Here is a 14,204-nt window from a genome sequence, read left to right as displayed (position 1 = left end):
TAAAATGCAATGTACTGTAAATCACTGTTTTCTTCAATGTGTCATTTAGTTTTACATTGAACTCTTATCTCCAAAATGTTCGAAGTGTTAACGTGGTCAGTTTTTTTGCTGAAGCTTCAGTTGTGTAAAAAAAAAAAAAGCTTCTTGGAAACCACCTGTGATTTATCTGACATCACCTTGATTTCCTCACCAGTACAAAAAGTGATGAAGTAAAGCAGAAGGTCACGTAGGCCGAGGTTAATCTCAAGAAGTGAAAGGACTTCTGGGTGTTTTTCTTCTGGTACCATTTTCTTTTTTTTAATTCTTTTTAAGCTCTTGTAAATAATTTTAACCACACTTTGAATTAAAAAAATCACTACTATGGTTTTGTTTTCGTTTGTTTTTATTGACAAAGCAATATCAAGACACTTTCTGGAGCCAAAGGTGAAGAAAGAAAAACCAATCAAATGACTTCAGAGGAATAGAAAGAGGCCTTTTGACAATCGACTTGTGAACTGTGGTGCGTTCATCATCTGCTCAACAGCTTCGCTAAATGAACCCACAAACTTTACTCTCTCATACAGGAAATTGACAACAGATTATTTAAAAACTATACATGAATGCAAACTAGTGAGACTGCTTCAAGCTGAAGGTGACAGAATGGAGCAGTCCTTCCTGAAAATGTGTAAAAGAAGAAAGTTCAGTACAGACATTACAGAATTCTCCATGACGATTTCTGCATTCAAAAATTGGTCTGACATGGAATCAAATTCCAAAAAAATGTCACCATACCCGACACGCTCTCTCTTTTTCCACAGTCAGACCATCAAGGTCCTCCTCCTGCAGTCTTCTGAATCTGCTCTTTGAGGATAAGGATGCTCTGTCGTTGCTCTGGGGGCAACATGGCGATCTGTTCTGGGGTCAGCTGCAGGACCTGCATAATCAGTGCCGCCTAGAAAGACAACAAAAAAAAACAACTATGAACTTACAGATGGATATCTCTGGTATTATTTAGTAACAGGGAAACTAATCCATGTCATGATCTTAAAAATGCGTCAGAACATTTCCGGTTATCGTTTAAGTCAATAGATGTCTGCTGCAGTCGTAAAAGCCTTTTCTGCTTCAGGTGATACATGCAGCATGTACATGTAATGACTGCAATCAGTGACAGAATGATTTTGCTTTTAACACCCTGAAGGTTGACAGCTGCACTGAACTGCTGTATTGTGTCTCAAAGCCCGTTTTCATGCGTCGTCACGAGTTTGTATTTTCCCCGAGCAGCAGACGCAAATACTCCTCTACATAAAGAGAGTCATTTAAAGTGACTCTCGGTACAGTTTGTTAAATAAAGAGTTTTAGAAGAAGAAGAGAAACCCACCTTCTCCTGGTCCTGTGTAGAGACCTGGCTCTGCCCCGGACTGAAACCTCCTCCAGATGGAGGAACACCTGATATCCCAGGACCCTGCAGAACCAGATCACTGTTAGTTTCTGTCTATCAGCAGGGTAACGATGATGTGGTGTGTCCTCGTGGGTATTTGAAATCTTAATTTAATGAGTTATATGCTTTAAGTGATGATTAAAAGTAGGCCAGACTCCAATTTGAATGATCTCTTAAAATATATATATACACATCTAAAGTAGATGAGTAAGAAGAAGCACGTGTCCACCTTCTCTCTATTCTTCTTGTCTAATTGTTGCACTAAAAAAAAAAAAAGTCTATCTTATTTGATGAAAAGATGAACATCTTCAGGATTATTGAGAGGTAGCATTAATTGTGAGTTGCTTCGACATAAACTCAATGATATAATTTCAGTCAGACATGTTGGATGCAGCAGTTACCGGTCTTGCGGGAGGAGGGGCGTTGGGGCCCATGTTATGAGGAACAGGGCCTGGCATTCCAGTCGCCATGGGAACCCTCTGCCCTGTCACTGGACCGCGAGCGTCCATTGCTCTTGGGTCCCGTCCTGCAGAAAAGGAAAAAAAAAAGGTTTAATCACAGATTTCCATCTCAGCAGAACAACTGTTGTGTCAAAACATTTGATGACACTTGCTTCAGTGACGTTTGGTTTATCCGCCAGCTCAAACTGAACTGAGTTTGTTACAAACAGAAATGTGCAGCTCTGTAAGCGTCAAGACCAGGTTTTCAAATCAGGAAGCGTTACCACAGCGGTTACCTCTGGTCTCCATGGGGGGTCCCCTCGGCTCCATCATAGGGGGCCCTCTGGGGTCACCCATCATGTTTCGAGGCTCACCCATGGGGGGGCCTCTTATGTCCATCTGAGGTCCTCTCATATCTGGAGGGGGTCCCCCGGCCATCTGGGCCATGTGTACCGGTGGGGCTTGGTGAGGTGGAGGAGCTCCCATATAAGGCCGGCTTTACACACAAAACACACACACACACACAACACAGAGAAAAGGTCAACATTTTGAAAAGGTACCCAGAGTTTAAACTAGTGTAGCTACCCATGAATTTAAATAAATAAAACTCTCTGCAGACAACAATGTGCCAACATAAAAATTCCATCAGTGAAATAAAAACTACAGTTTTGTCCTGAACATTATTATTTGAAGTTAAGGTCTTTGATGATCAGGTCCTCACACTATCTCAAGGTCTACTATTGTTCTTCAACAGCAATATGATGTTGTGCATTCAGAGCAGCCTCTTTGTATGTTAGGGTGACTGACACATTGTCCACCATGCAGGGACCAGGGTGAACTTTAAGGACTTTATGAGCAATTTAAAGTTTGCAGCCAATCTCGCTTAGTTATCCCTGTGTCAATCATTTATTTTAGAGTATAACAAAAAAAAAAAAAAAAAACACATGTTGGATTTGCACGAGTGATTGTGTTGAAACATTTTTTCAAAGTCTTTTAACAATAAGACAATCTTCTGCCCTCATAAACCATACAGCACAATGCTTTTTCCAAACCTTCAAGACTTTGCACTAATTCAGCTCATCTATTTACACAACAGCTCTTTTCACTCACCCACCTCTATTCTCTATGTCCTATGGATGCTGCTTTGACACACTTAACATTCCCAACCATCAAAAAAAAAAAAAAAAAATGTTGGGCGGATTTTATTTTGGAGCTTTTACGAGACGCACAATGGAGCGAGCGAACGAGCAGCTGTAGCAACGACGTCTCATTACGGTGATGTGACCTCTGCGAACATCTTACCCGGGGTCCATGACCTCTCCAGTGACCGACAGAAGAGACCCTCCTCTGGGATCATTAGGACCATCACCCAACAGACCTCTGGGGGGGATACCTCCAGGTCCTGGAAGGAGGACAAAATAAAGACCAATAAGTAAATTTCGCCTACTCTTTAAAAAAAGGGAGGAAATGTTCCATGACTACTCCATCACAAATACACAGTGAATAGGTTGAATTCCAGGTAAGGGCAACCAAGCATTCACATTGATTGTAACACGCTGTGTGGTTGCTCAATGAAGACACACGAGGAAACGGAGCTGATTGAGGTTGATAAAGCAAACAATGGTGAGAGTGTGATGAGGCGCAGAGCAACATTTAGAGGAAGTGTAAAGGGTTCAAAACACACAAAAAACAACAACACACTCAACACCACAGACAAGGAGGGCCAGAGTTCACAGTATGTTCCTACTTGTATCTTCTAACTCTAGTGTCATTTGACCATCAGAACATGAGGATGGGAGGCATGCAGAGAGAGAGAGAGAGAGAGAGAGTCAAGTATGATGGGAGTGTCAGAGCTTCACGAGGTCAGCCAGCGTCTAAATACCGTAAAGAGCAAGAGACGCCAAACTAATCTGGGGTAAGTGGGCAGTTTTCCAATAATCACAATCACTTCCTCATAACTTCCGTGATAGTCTAAATAGTCATCATATAATAAACTTCAGAACCCCTGGACAGCTTTCATATTCAAGGTGGGTCATTTCTGAGAAAGTCAAAAGACGCCCAGCAATAAAGTTCCTGCGTATCACTTAAATACAGGTGACTCATCGTCCACGCATTTCTCACCGTCCTCAGGGTTTGGTTGGTTGGTTGGGTTTTTTTTGATACTCAAATAATTCCAGCTTCCGGCGGCAGGCGAGGTAGAAATCTGACTAACAGTGTGAGGCTGTGGATTTCGCATTTGGTTAGGAGCATCTAGAAAACGTGACGGGGTGAAAGACATTTGGGGAATACACGCCAACGTTGGCGAATGAACATGAACGAGGGCAGGAGAAGAAAAAAAAACCCCAAAGCAAAAGCAGGATTGATTATTTTCTAAAAAGGTTACACGCTGCTCGTGCTTCTGCTAAAATCTGCTACGTCTGGAAGATGTTTGAAGTACAATTCGAACAGGAGTTTGACAAGACAAAAATCGATCCAAGGCTTTACTTTTCTAAAACTCAAAAGTGACTTTTGGATCAACAACATTGTTTGTCGTTAGCAAATCTCAATATAGTCCATCCTTGAGTTTATCCTTAAACAACGAAAGGTGTCCAGACATGCATTGTAGCAGAACGGTAAACTGTAACAGTCATATGCTTTTGTGGGAGCCATGAAAGCTCTCCGTTTGCTCTGCTCTAACGTTTGACAGTCCCTTCATGATACATACCAAATGACTACATTGTTGCCAAGGCAACCCATGAGGAAGGGTTGGTAAGGCCTGGACACGTATACTGGATCACTTGTCAGAACGGAGCACAGTCAGTGCTGAAGGTCTCAGATTAAGCTGCAGTCTGAACAAAGTCTTCTCTAAGCAAACAGAGAGAAAAGTCGCCTCTGAGCTCGACTGACGACATCGACGTCTGACCCCTTTTTTTTTTTTTTTTTTTTTAAGCGAAAGGCTGCATGCAGAAAGAAAATAGTGATTCACATGATGCAGAGCAGGAGTGAGTTCTCAGAAAAGCTGCCAGGCGTGAATAGTAAAAACGTGCATTTTCTAATGTCCAAATAATGCATCTCATTTGAATATGCTGACAAACTGAAGACCATGGTGAATTTTGTGCGGGGGAACATTATTTGTTTACATTAATGAAGCTTTTTTGTTCATTCAGAAAAAGAAAAAAAAAATCAGACATGTGCAATGTGATTATTGCAGATAATCACATGACCAGGAGGAGGCAAGAAGTGCATGGACAGAACACCCAAAAGTTCCTATTGACAGCACAACCCCTAAACTAATGCACCCGTCTACATGGAGGATGTTGGTAGTCTACTGAAGGAACGTTTGTGCATTCATTTTCACTCGTGTGCGGTGCACCAAAACATGAAGAGTCAGAAAGAGTTGTCTGATTTCCATCGACTGGCTCAGTGACTCTTGCACTTTAACTATGTAGGTCACACAGCGCTGGCTGACATGAGAAGATCAACTCGCCTCGGGGGAGACAGCCAGGTGAGCCTCTCCCACCGTCTACATGTGAAACGTGTCACGCCAACAATTTCCATTGGCAGCCGTCGGGCTTCACAATGCAGACCAACCGCAGCAGCAAAGAAGCCTGCATTGTTTCTAATCTGGCATCCGCTGAATTTGTATTTTTCTCACCTGGCATTGACTAAAATGTGCATTTCAGACATTTAAAAGTTATAGCTTCTAAAGACACTCAGTGTGACACTCAGTGTTGCTCAGTCGGGTTCTTCTCAAGGCTTCTGCCCGTTTCATTTTATTATTATATTTAAAAAAAAAAAAAAATGTATATATATATATATATATATATATATATATATATATTATTTATTTATTAATTTTTTTTATTGCCACTGTTGCAAAATGTTTCCAAATGTTTTATTCATGTCAACACTCTGTAAATAACATCATGAAGAGTTCCTTTCAGACCTGCTCTTCTGGTAAAGTGTCCTGAGATACACAATGACAACACGTTGACTCCTGGCGGCTGTCCCAATAAATAAAAAAAAATCTGTTCACATGCAGGTTCATCACCACCCTCATGACCAATCACACCCTTTTTTTTTTTTTTAAACGATAGTATTTTTTAATCATACGAAAAAACCTAAGAACTAACAACAAGAACAGCTGACTGTGTAAAGGTTTTCTTCGACAGCTGACATGCAGTTGATCAAAGTGTAGTGTGCTAAAAGCCCACAGGTATAACTGGTAAATACTTGGACTGTGACCTCTCCGGAGCAGTTCTATGACCTGACTGGAGAACTGAAGGGGGACAGTGATACCTTGAGGCCGCTCGATAGCAGCTTGCCCAGACGCTCCTGTGGGAGAATGCTGCAGGTTTCCTGAGCCAGCATTAAAGTGAAGAGAACAAGGAGACACAAGACTCAAGAGAGCAAAGCAGCACTTTAACAGCAGTTTGAAGCTCGCCAGTGACATGCACACACACACACACAGACACACACACACACACACACACACACACAGACACAGACACAGACACAGAGAGGGGTGAAGAGGGAACTTTTAGAGAGCCAACATCAGTAAATACTACGGCATGATGAAGGCACACAGACAGAAATAACAAACATAGAGGCAGAGGAGTCGATTACAAAGAGCCGCTCATACGGCGCCTCCTCCGATTACAAGGCTGTGGTGACACCTAGTGGTTCACGTGAGCCATGACACGTGCCCAAGCTCACAGATGAACATAGGCAAAGGCCTTTAAACAACAAAAACTCATTATTTTACATGCATCAGTTTATTAAGGAAGCCTATAGACGGCATGTTTCACTGCTTTTAAATACGATTATAATAGGGGCTCAATTTGACAAAAAAACAAAAACAAGCTTTTCTTTACTCCTAATTCAAAAGAAGGCCAATAGGGTGTCAACTATGAGGGAATCGCGCTCCTCTTAATATGATGAGAAAACACGATTTGTGATATTTAGGAGGTCTAATAATTGAGAAATTGTTGACTTTTAAGCATGCATGCTGGATGATCATTACCTGGAGGTCCCACTGGTCCTGGTCCTTGTACTGGTCCGGGTCCTGGTCCAGGCATTGGTCCAGGCATTGGTCCTGGGACGACACCCATGCTCGGGGGTTGCATCATTTGAGGGGCTCCATTGACGTGCATTCCAGGCTAACGAAAGGAAAGATGGATTCGGATGTTAATCTACAGGGAATACGAGTTTGGAGAGCACGTTTTTAGGGCTCGTCTTTGGCTGACAAGATGAGCCTTCGAAATCCTGTTTCGGGTTTATTATATACGGAAGGGAGGGGGGACAGCGTTTGTTTATTGTGACTAATGTCTTGTGTCCTGCATGTTTTGTCTTCTGCTACTGGATGCCTTGAATTTCTCTCATCTATCCATCTTACACCAGTACGTTACATTCAGATGCATTCTTCATCATTTTACCCACTATGTCATTTTTAGAAACATTGAGAGGATTGAGAGCTGATGGGTTTATTTATTGCAGTCTGCATGATTAACCCTTTCAGCCAGGTTCCAAGAGCAGCATTGCAGATATTGTTTGCATCAGTATCTACGAATGGACCGGCGACACAGCGTCTTCTTTCAGGGCTCCTTCACTGCACAGAGAGACAGCGTTCTGCTTTAAAGACTGTTCCACCTACCCCAGGCGGAGGCTGAGACACTGGCACGCTGGGCGGCGCAACAGGTGGATTGGCGGGCGGCGCTCCTCCGCCCTGCCCGGCAGGAATCAGAGGCTGAACTGTCGTTTGACGGTGGAGCATTTTCTGAATGGAGGAGGGCACAGGCGAGCATCACTCAAAATGTACGTGCTGGTTAATGGTGCAAACAGGTTTTTTAGAATCTCCAAGTGAATAAATAAACACATGATGTTAGCTTCCGCTGCTCTTCTTTTACCAAGGCTATCTCGGGGTCCACGATCCTCATGACCACTTGGGCTTGCAGCAGAGCGTAGGCCAGCTGAGGGTTCTGCAGCAGCATGTTCCTCGCCTCCTGGGGACTGTTCTGCACACACAGCTGGAGAGAGAGAGAGAGCGAGAGAAAAAATGTATGTAAATTTACAATCAAAGGACAAAACTGTTAACATAATTTACATCTTTTACTTCCTGACAGTGCAGCCAACGCTGCAGTTTTGACTCCCCGCTTGTGATTCAGAAACATTACGAACCATCTGCACAAAAGACTCGAATGAAAGGCAAGCGAGGATATCTGCAGCATCATATGGAGCCGTCGTATTGAAACCCGCTTTGGTGCGACAAACGCGCTCCTCCAGTCGGGAGGAAACATCTGCAGTGTGAGCCTAATGAAGCAAACGAGCAGATGTGCAGAGCTGAGGCTTCTTCAGCAGGACAGGGAGAGGCCTGCTGCAGAGGCTCAGCTCCAAGAGAAACGTGGAAGGAGTTTTTAAAAAGGTGAAAGAAGAGTTCAACATAAAGTGCGAGATCAGGACCTCTGGGACAAAAACAAATGTGTTGAATATAATGACTTAAGAGTGCTCTTTGTTTAGCTTTAATCTAAAATGTATTTCAAATGTTAGATTTAAATCTCTTGTCAAAATGTTGAAATACTCCATTCACTCAGAATCAGACTACTCTGTTTCTTTTTTTTTTTTCTTCAGGGACTCTACTGTAACACAAGAGGGCAGCTGTGGCTCAGTGGTAGAATCGCTCGTCTCCCCCCAGCTCCGGCAACCACGTGTCTGATGTGTCATTGAGCAAGACACCAAACAGCGAAATTTTTTGCTCAGGCTGCTTCTTATGAACGGGACCCGTCACTTCTGACGACCTCTGGCTTCAGTGAGTGACCGGGTGTGAGATGTGTACGTGGGACCTGCAGTGTAAAAGCACTGTGAATAGTCACAAGACTAGAACAGCATTACACAGGCTCGAGTCCATTTACCGTTTGCAAGACCTGGGTATAAACTCATCGTCATGCACATGACACAGGGACTGATTCATTACACTTGATTGTAGACAAGCGAGCAGCATGTCTGATTTAGCTTCTTTTTTTTTTCTTTTTTTTTTTTTTTAAGAGCAGGAGTTACATACGCTAAAAACGCCAAACTTGATGTGAAAAACGTGTACGCCGACTCCGACCATTGCATACGCACGTTTTGGAGGCAGGAGACATTAAAACTACAGAGTGTGAGATGGTGAAGTGAAGCCAGGCTCAATACTGACACTGTTCACACAGTAAGTTGTCAACATGTCCTCATCCCCGTTCACAGCAGCAGTTTCATTTGTAAGCGTGAGCGTCGCTAGCTGTTCCAGCGTCTCCTTTGAAGGCATTTCTATCCACAGGGTGTTTGGCCCTGACCAGGCTGTGTGGAGGACGAACGATGATGCTGATCCACATGCGCACATTTCCACGTGGATCCGCATTTTATACATGCGCACGGTTTTATAGTGCTGATTTTTTCTTTTTTTGGCGCCAGATATTTTTTCTGTTATTGTCCTTTTAATTCTTTTGATACAGATTCTACAGATGTTTTAAAAATGAGAGCGGAGAACTTTGGAGGCACTGATTAACAGCAGGTTGGACACCTTGGTTTCAGCCTCTCTTAAACAGTAAGGAACGGTGAAGGAGATCGTCAGAAAAGTTTTAGGATAACTCTGTTTCCGTCTGAAATCAATGAGGGCTTAAACAGCTGCTGGTTCGATGACACCTGAAGCTTGAATCTATCCTACCTTCATCTGTTTCATCAGTTCAAACATCTGCTCAGGGGGCAGACTGGCCACAGCTCTGCTGATGGACTCTGGGGCTTCCTGTGGCTGGATGGTGTCTCCATAAGGAGACTCAATTATAGGAGCGCCAGTTCCCAAACCTGTGAGAGACAGAACATCAGAGACCTTTCAATCACATCTGATTAACGTTCTGTTGGACATCGACATCAAGAGGCAACAAATCCTTACTTTTAAGCTCTTCCTTGTTTTTCTCGCTGGCTGCGTTGTCAACTCGGAGAGCCCGACCACTGAACTCTCTCCCGTTCAGGTTCCTCATGGCACTCAGGGCGGTCTCCTGGTCTTGATATTCACAGAAGCCATATCCTTTAGGCTTCCCCGTCTCTCTATCATACACTAACCTGAAAAACATGAGGGGCACATGTGATCAGATCTGAGTGCATGTTCAGAGGAGTTTACAATAAAAGGGAAAAATGTGTTTTAAAACTTCCAGATTTAAAATGAACTAGACAACAGAACAGCTACATTTACAGGCGTGTATTTCTGTGAGATAGGAGAGAGAAGATAAGAAAGGGACAACACATTACTACAGTGTCTTTCATAAAGATGGTTAACAAATGAATGGAAGTCTTTGACTCACCTGAAACTGACAACAAGCCCGACTTCCGAAAAGATGTCTTTCAGCTGTTCTTCCGTGGCTTCGTAAGGAATATTTCCCACTTTAAAAAAAAGTAATCATAAATGTTAAAGACAAAAAAACGAGCTCCTTCAGTGATGTTTTCTCTCATGAAGTTTGCCTCCTCGTTGCCAAGCTAACGGCAACATTAGCTTTTAGCTTGGCAATCAACTAAAACGGCGTAAATAACACAGATCATAAAACACCGGTAACCGAGCAAACGACGGCGGGGAACTTACCAAACACCGACCGTAAAGAGCGATCCACGGCCGGGTCTCTGTTCGCAGCAGCAGCGGCGGCGGCGGCTGCAGCCGCGGCAGCAGCTACGTTCGCCATTTTGGGGACACAAATTAATGTAACACCAGGAAACTACAAAGAGACGAGACGCGTGTGCGCGAGAAAAAGGGCACCATTCAAATACTAACACTGATATCTCCTCTAAACTGAAAGTTTATATTTTATTTTTAATAACATGTATACTGTTATAATTAATAGTTACATAGGTATTTAATAAACGCGAGTTTCGATTAATATAAGTGAAGCTCGAAGTAATCATTAAAATGTGATAGGAAATAGATGGCGCTGTTTCCCACTGTAAACTATTAACTAGTTTACTTTCTTTTCTCTCTCTCTTTTTTTTTTAGAAATGCTCAAACCTAGTAATTGTTAGGTCAGATATGTTAATAAACGTGTTTAAGATGTTGCCAAAGACTCCGTGTTTCCACAGCAGAAGTCTTGGTGAGTAACTTTTAATGTAGTGTTCGGACGCGACCTACTCTTACCGCTTATTAATACAACACTAAACATGTTACTGTTTCTTCATGATGCAGGGCTGTAATCATCATTCAGGAGGACTGTACAACAAACGTGTTTGTAGCCCCAGACTAATATTAAGAGGTCATTAATATCCCATTTGATTTAAGAATTGATTATCCATTCATTGGCATGTATTTTATAAGTTTGGCTTTATTGTTAGTGCATGCTGTAAGCAGAACATAAATATATATGATGTCTCAGCTGCACCTGGACACACCTGGTGATTTTTAAGGGCAGGATTGTTTCTGCTTCAAATGACTTTTTGTTTTTTTCTAGTTTAGTATGACAGCATTGGTTGGCTGAGTCTAGATAATTTAAATAAAAATGCATTTATAAAAACAGTAGTATAAGTATCTATTAGGCTTTTCTCTGGGTAACATCTCTTTGAAAGTCTGGTCGAGTTGTTTCTTCAGAGGCGATGGGCTAGTTGGTTGTTTTTGTGTGACTATGGGACACTATTCATCAGACTCTGAGCTTGTCAGAGACAGTAGTTTGAAAGTGAGGGTTCTGCCAACAAAATCACAATGTCAGAATTATTTGGGTTATATGAATGATAGATTTGTTTCTTCTGTTGAGATGAGATGAGATGTGAAGTTGTGCACCATGGCACATGATTAACTTGACCTGTAGTAATGCAGCAATGCAGAGGTTCAAAAATATGAAACATTGGTCGATATTGTGATAACACTGTAGTGCAACAAAAAAGCCGATATTAGTACGTGCATATAAGAACTCAGATTAGATCTGTTTTTTAATGTTAAAACAATGTGTTTGCAACATGTCTTGATCCAAAAAAGAAATTCCTTCACCAATAATCGGCACTTTTAAATTGTGGCCATTAGCTCTTGAGCTTCATCTGATAAAATGTTGTAAAAAGAAAGCATGATGATTATACCCTAGTCTCCATCGTGTGATTATAGCATTATTTTGCTATAAATTTAGACTTTTGGCTCGTGGATATTGTGGATGCTTTTATTGCCATATTGATACATTTGTGAAGAATTGTTCCGCCCCATAGGTTTGTCTTTTTTTTTTTTTTTTTTTACAAATTAATGTTTTTTTCTGCCAATAGTTTACACAAAAATAGGGTCTTTAAAAGAAGGTCTTTTAACACACTGAGGTCAGGTTCTCAGGTCAGTGAGAAGATCTTCAATGTTGTTATATTGGGCACAAAGTCCAAAAAACAAAAGATATTCAGCATTAAATCCTATATAGAAAAGCTGTAAATCATCACACAGGAGAACTACAAACCTGAGGATGCTTTAGAGGCTGAAATATTACTCAAAGTGTTTAAATGTCATCTCCAAACCTTTTTATTCCCAGGCACCTTTTATCGTTGCTGTCTTGTCCTGATTTGTTTTTGTATCTTTGATTGATATTTGTGTCTATGACTGTGAGACTCCTATTATAGATGGCGCTGAACTGATTATCAGACATGTTGACTGATTCAGGTTCTGTTGATCAAATCAATGTCTATTAATTTCAAGCAAGCAGGGTTTCAGCATAGGAGTAGCCTAAAAGCTATGGGAAGGCATTTATTTTACAATCTGACACATGGCCCCATAATCATTATGGGTAAGTGTCCAGTTTATTGCAGTCTAATCTTTCACAAAGAGTATTGTATCTTCAAACATAGTCAGAGCTGGAAAACAAACCATATTTTTAAGTCAATCATAGTGGTTATGATCATTGTACTGTACTGTACTGTACTGTACTATGTCATGTTTAATGGGGCTGTAAATGGGTTTGCCGAACATCAGAATCAGAGTAATCATGGGTAATTTTGTAATAAAAATAGTTATGAGAAAACATGTAAATAAATTGTCATCTTTTAATTATAGAAAAACATGTAATTAAATGATCTCTCAAATAGTTGGTCATTCATGGATAAATACATTACGGTTGAATTTACAGCGTCTATTGTTCTTGGATCGGTAGGCAAATAGACATGCTGTAGTTTATTGTTTTGAGAACTAAATAGGGTCATAATATTTTGTAAAATGATATTAGAGAGTTTAATCATTATATTTCCGATGTCTTAAAAATCACATCCTTTAAAATGATATTACCTCGGAAGACACCATACCATCAGAAACAGGAAGTTGAAATATTTATCTTTCGCATTTTTGTCATTTGTCCTGTTGTAGCTGATGATACCTGAAGGTCTCTTTACTATGGCTAAGATTTATTTTTATTTAATGGAAAAAGTAACTGGTTCCACTGGGGCTCGAACCCAGGACCTTCTGCGTGTAAAGCAGACGTGATAACCGCTACACTATGGAACCAGATGACGACTGACGAAAACAGTGTGATTTTAAATCCTGTCATGAAAATCTTTTTGTGATATGTCATGTCGTGTAAAATCATCGACAGTCCACTTTCCTCGGTACATCCGTCCTGTAACACTGAGGTCTCCTCCTTGTGGCTGGTCTGCGTTGTACGGAAACATAGACCGAGTCTCCTCAGTAAACTGTCTCTTGGACGGAACCTGCCTCAGCTGCCCGGTGTTTTCTCTCCGTTTGCGAGTCGTTGAGGTCGATCGCTGTGAGCGGAAGCTAACATCCTTCAAACATCCAGCGAGTGAGCTGCCAGCCCTGAACCGTTCGAGGCTACCACATCTGCCCGTGTCTGTCCTCAGCCTGCAGCCTGCAGCCTGCAGCCTGCAGAAACAGACAGGGTTAGGAAAGAGCAAGGTTCGCTTTATTTTAAGTTGTCATCTTGAGTCACCTCTAAACTTTGAATATTCTCTAATTAGAAATCAGACAGAACTCAGATCACTTTTTAGTGTCTTTAAACATGTGTCCGAACCCCAAATATAAAGAATAGGCTTCTTCTTAATATCACGTCAAACTGAGAAAAGAGCAATATCTTTCATTTTACATTAACATGATTTTAAGACTGCACATATTTTCTATATAGATGATTAGTCCAACTATTTCCATGGTAATGTAATATAGCCTACTGTATAATGTAAAAAAAATCAAATCCCATCACAGCATATAGTGCTTGACAAAAATAAGGCCTGTATACAGGAATCATCATGGGGTTTAGTTTTAGTTTAATATTATTCAACTGCATATCACTCATTGTGTGTCATCTGTGGTCAAGCAGAATAACTGCACCATAAAGGACATTACTTTCGCTCTTTATTGGTCAGGTAAGGTCAATGTTAAATCAGTTAACTGA

The 14,204-nt window shown here is 41.4% G+C and overlaps 2 protein-coding genes across 2 annotated transcripts in view; one reads left to right on the top strand and one right to left on the bottom strand.

Moving 5' to 3' along the window:
* Nucleotides 1–364: 364 nt before the first annotated feature.
* Nucleotides 365–10,599, bottom strand: cstf2 (cleavage stimulation factor, 3' pre-RNA, subunit 2). The gene is made up of 13 exons (XM_079352579.1): nucleotides 10,442–10,599; nucleotides 10,167–10,245; nucleotides 9,758–9,927; nucleotides 9,533–9,669; nucleotides 7,743–7,862; nucleotides 7,490–7,612; nucleotides 6,860–6,995; nucleotides 3,160–3,259; nucleotides 2,154–2,353; nucleotides 1,819–1,943; nucleotides 1,358–1,441; nucleotides 772–931; nucleotides 365–654 (listed from the first exon to the last, which is right to left on the bottom strand). Exons 1-12 carry the CDS (start codon nucleotides 10,536–10,538, stop codon nucleotides 806–808), a joined length of 1,497 nt encoding a protein of 498 aa, XP_079208705.1. The 5' UTR covers nucleotides 10,539–10,599; the 3' UTR covers nucleotides 365–654; nucleotides 772–805.
* A 90-nt stretch (nucleotides 10,600–10,689) lies between these two features.
* bcorl1 (BCL6 corepressor-like 1) overlaps nucleotides 10,690–14,204 on the top strand; it is a 31,442-nt gene continuing 27,927 nt past the window's right edge. Inside the window, exon 1 of the mRNA XM_079352573.1 lies at nucleotides 10,690–10,940. The gene's annotated coding sequence lies outside the window, so the exon portion shown is untranslated. The remainder of the gene's footprint in view (nucleotides 10,941–14,204) is intronic.

Source organism: Symphodus melops, assembly GCF_947650265.1.
Source record: "Symphodus melops genome assembly, chromosome: 9".
Classification (NCBI taxonomy): domain Eukaryota; kingdom Metazoa; phylum Chordata; class Actinopteri; order Labriformes; family Labridae; genus Symphodus; species Symphodus melops.
This window is presented reverse-complemented; position numbering and strand designations above follow the sequence as displayed.

Excerpts from the sequence above, each read along its gene's own strand:
- cstf2 (XM_079352579.1), bottom strand. The coding sequence starts at position 10,538 with ATGGCGAACGTAGCTGCTGCCGCGGCTGCAGCCGCCGCCGCCGCTGCT. Across the intron at positions 1,944-2,153 it reads ACCCCCCATGGAGACCAGAG|GACGGGACCCAAGAGCAATG; the intron begins GTAACCGCTGTG and ends CCTTTTCTGCAG. Across the intron at positions 932-1,357 it reads CTACACAGGACCAGGAGAAG|GCGGCACTGATTATGCAGGT; the intron begins GTGGGTTTCTCT and ends TTGTCTTTCTAG.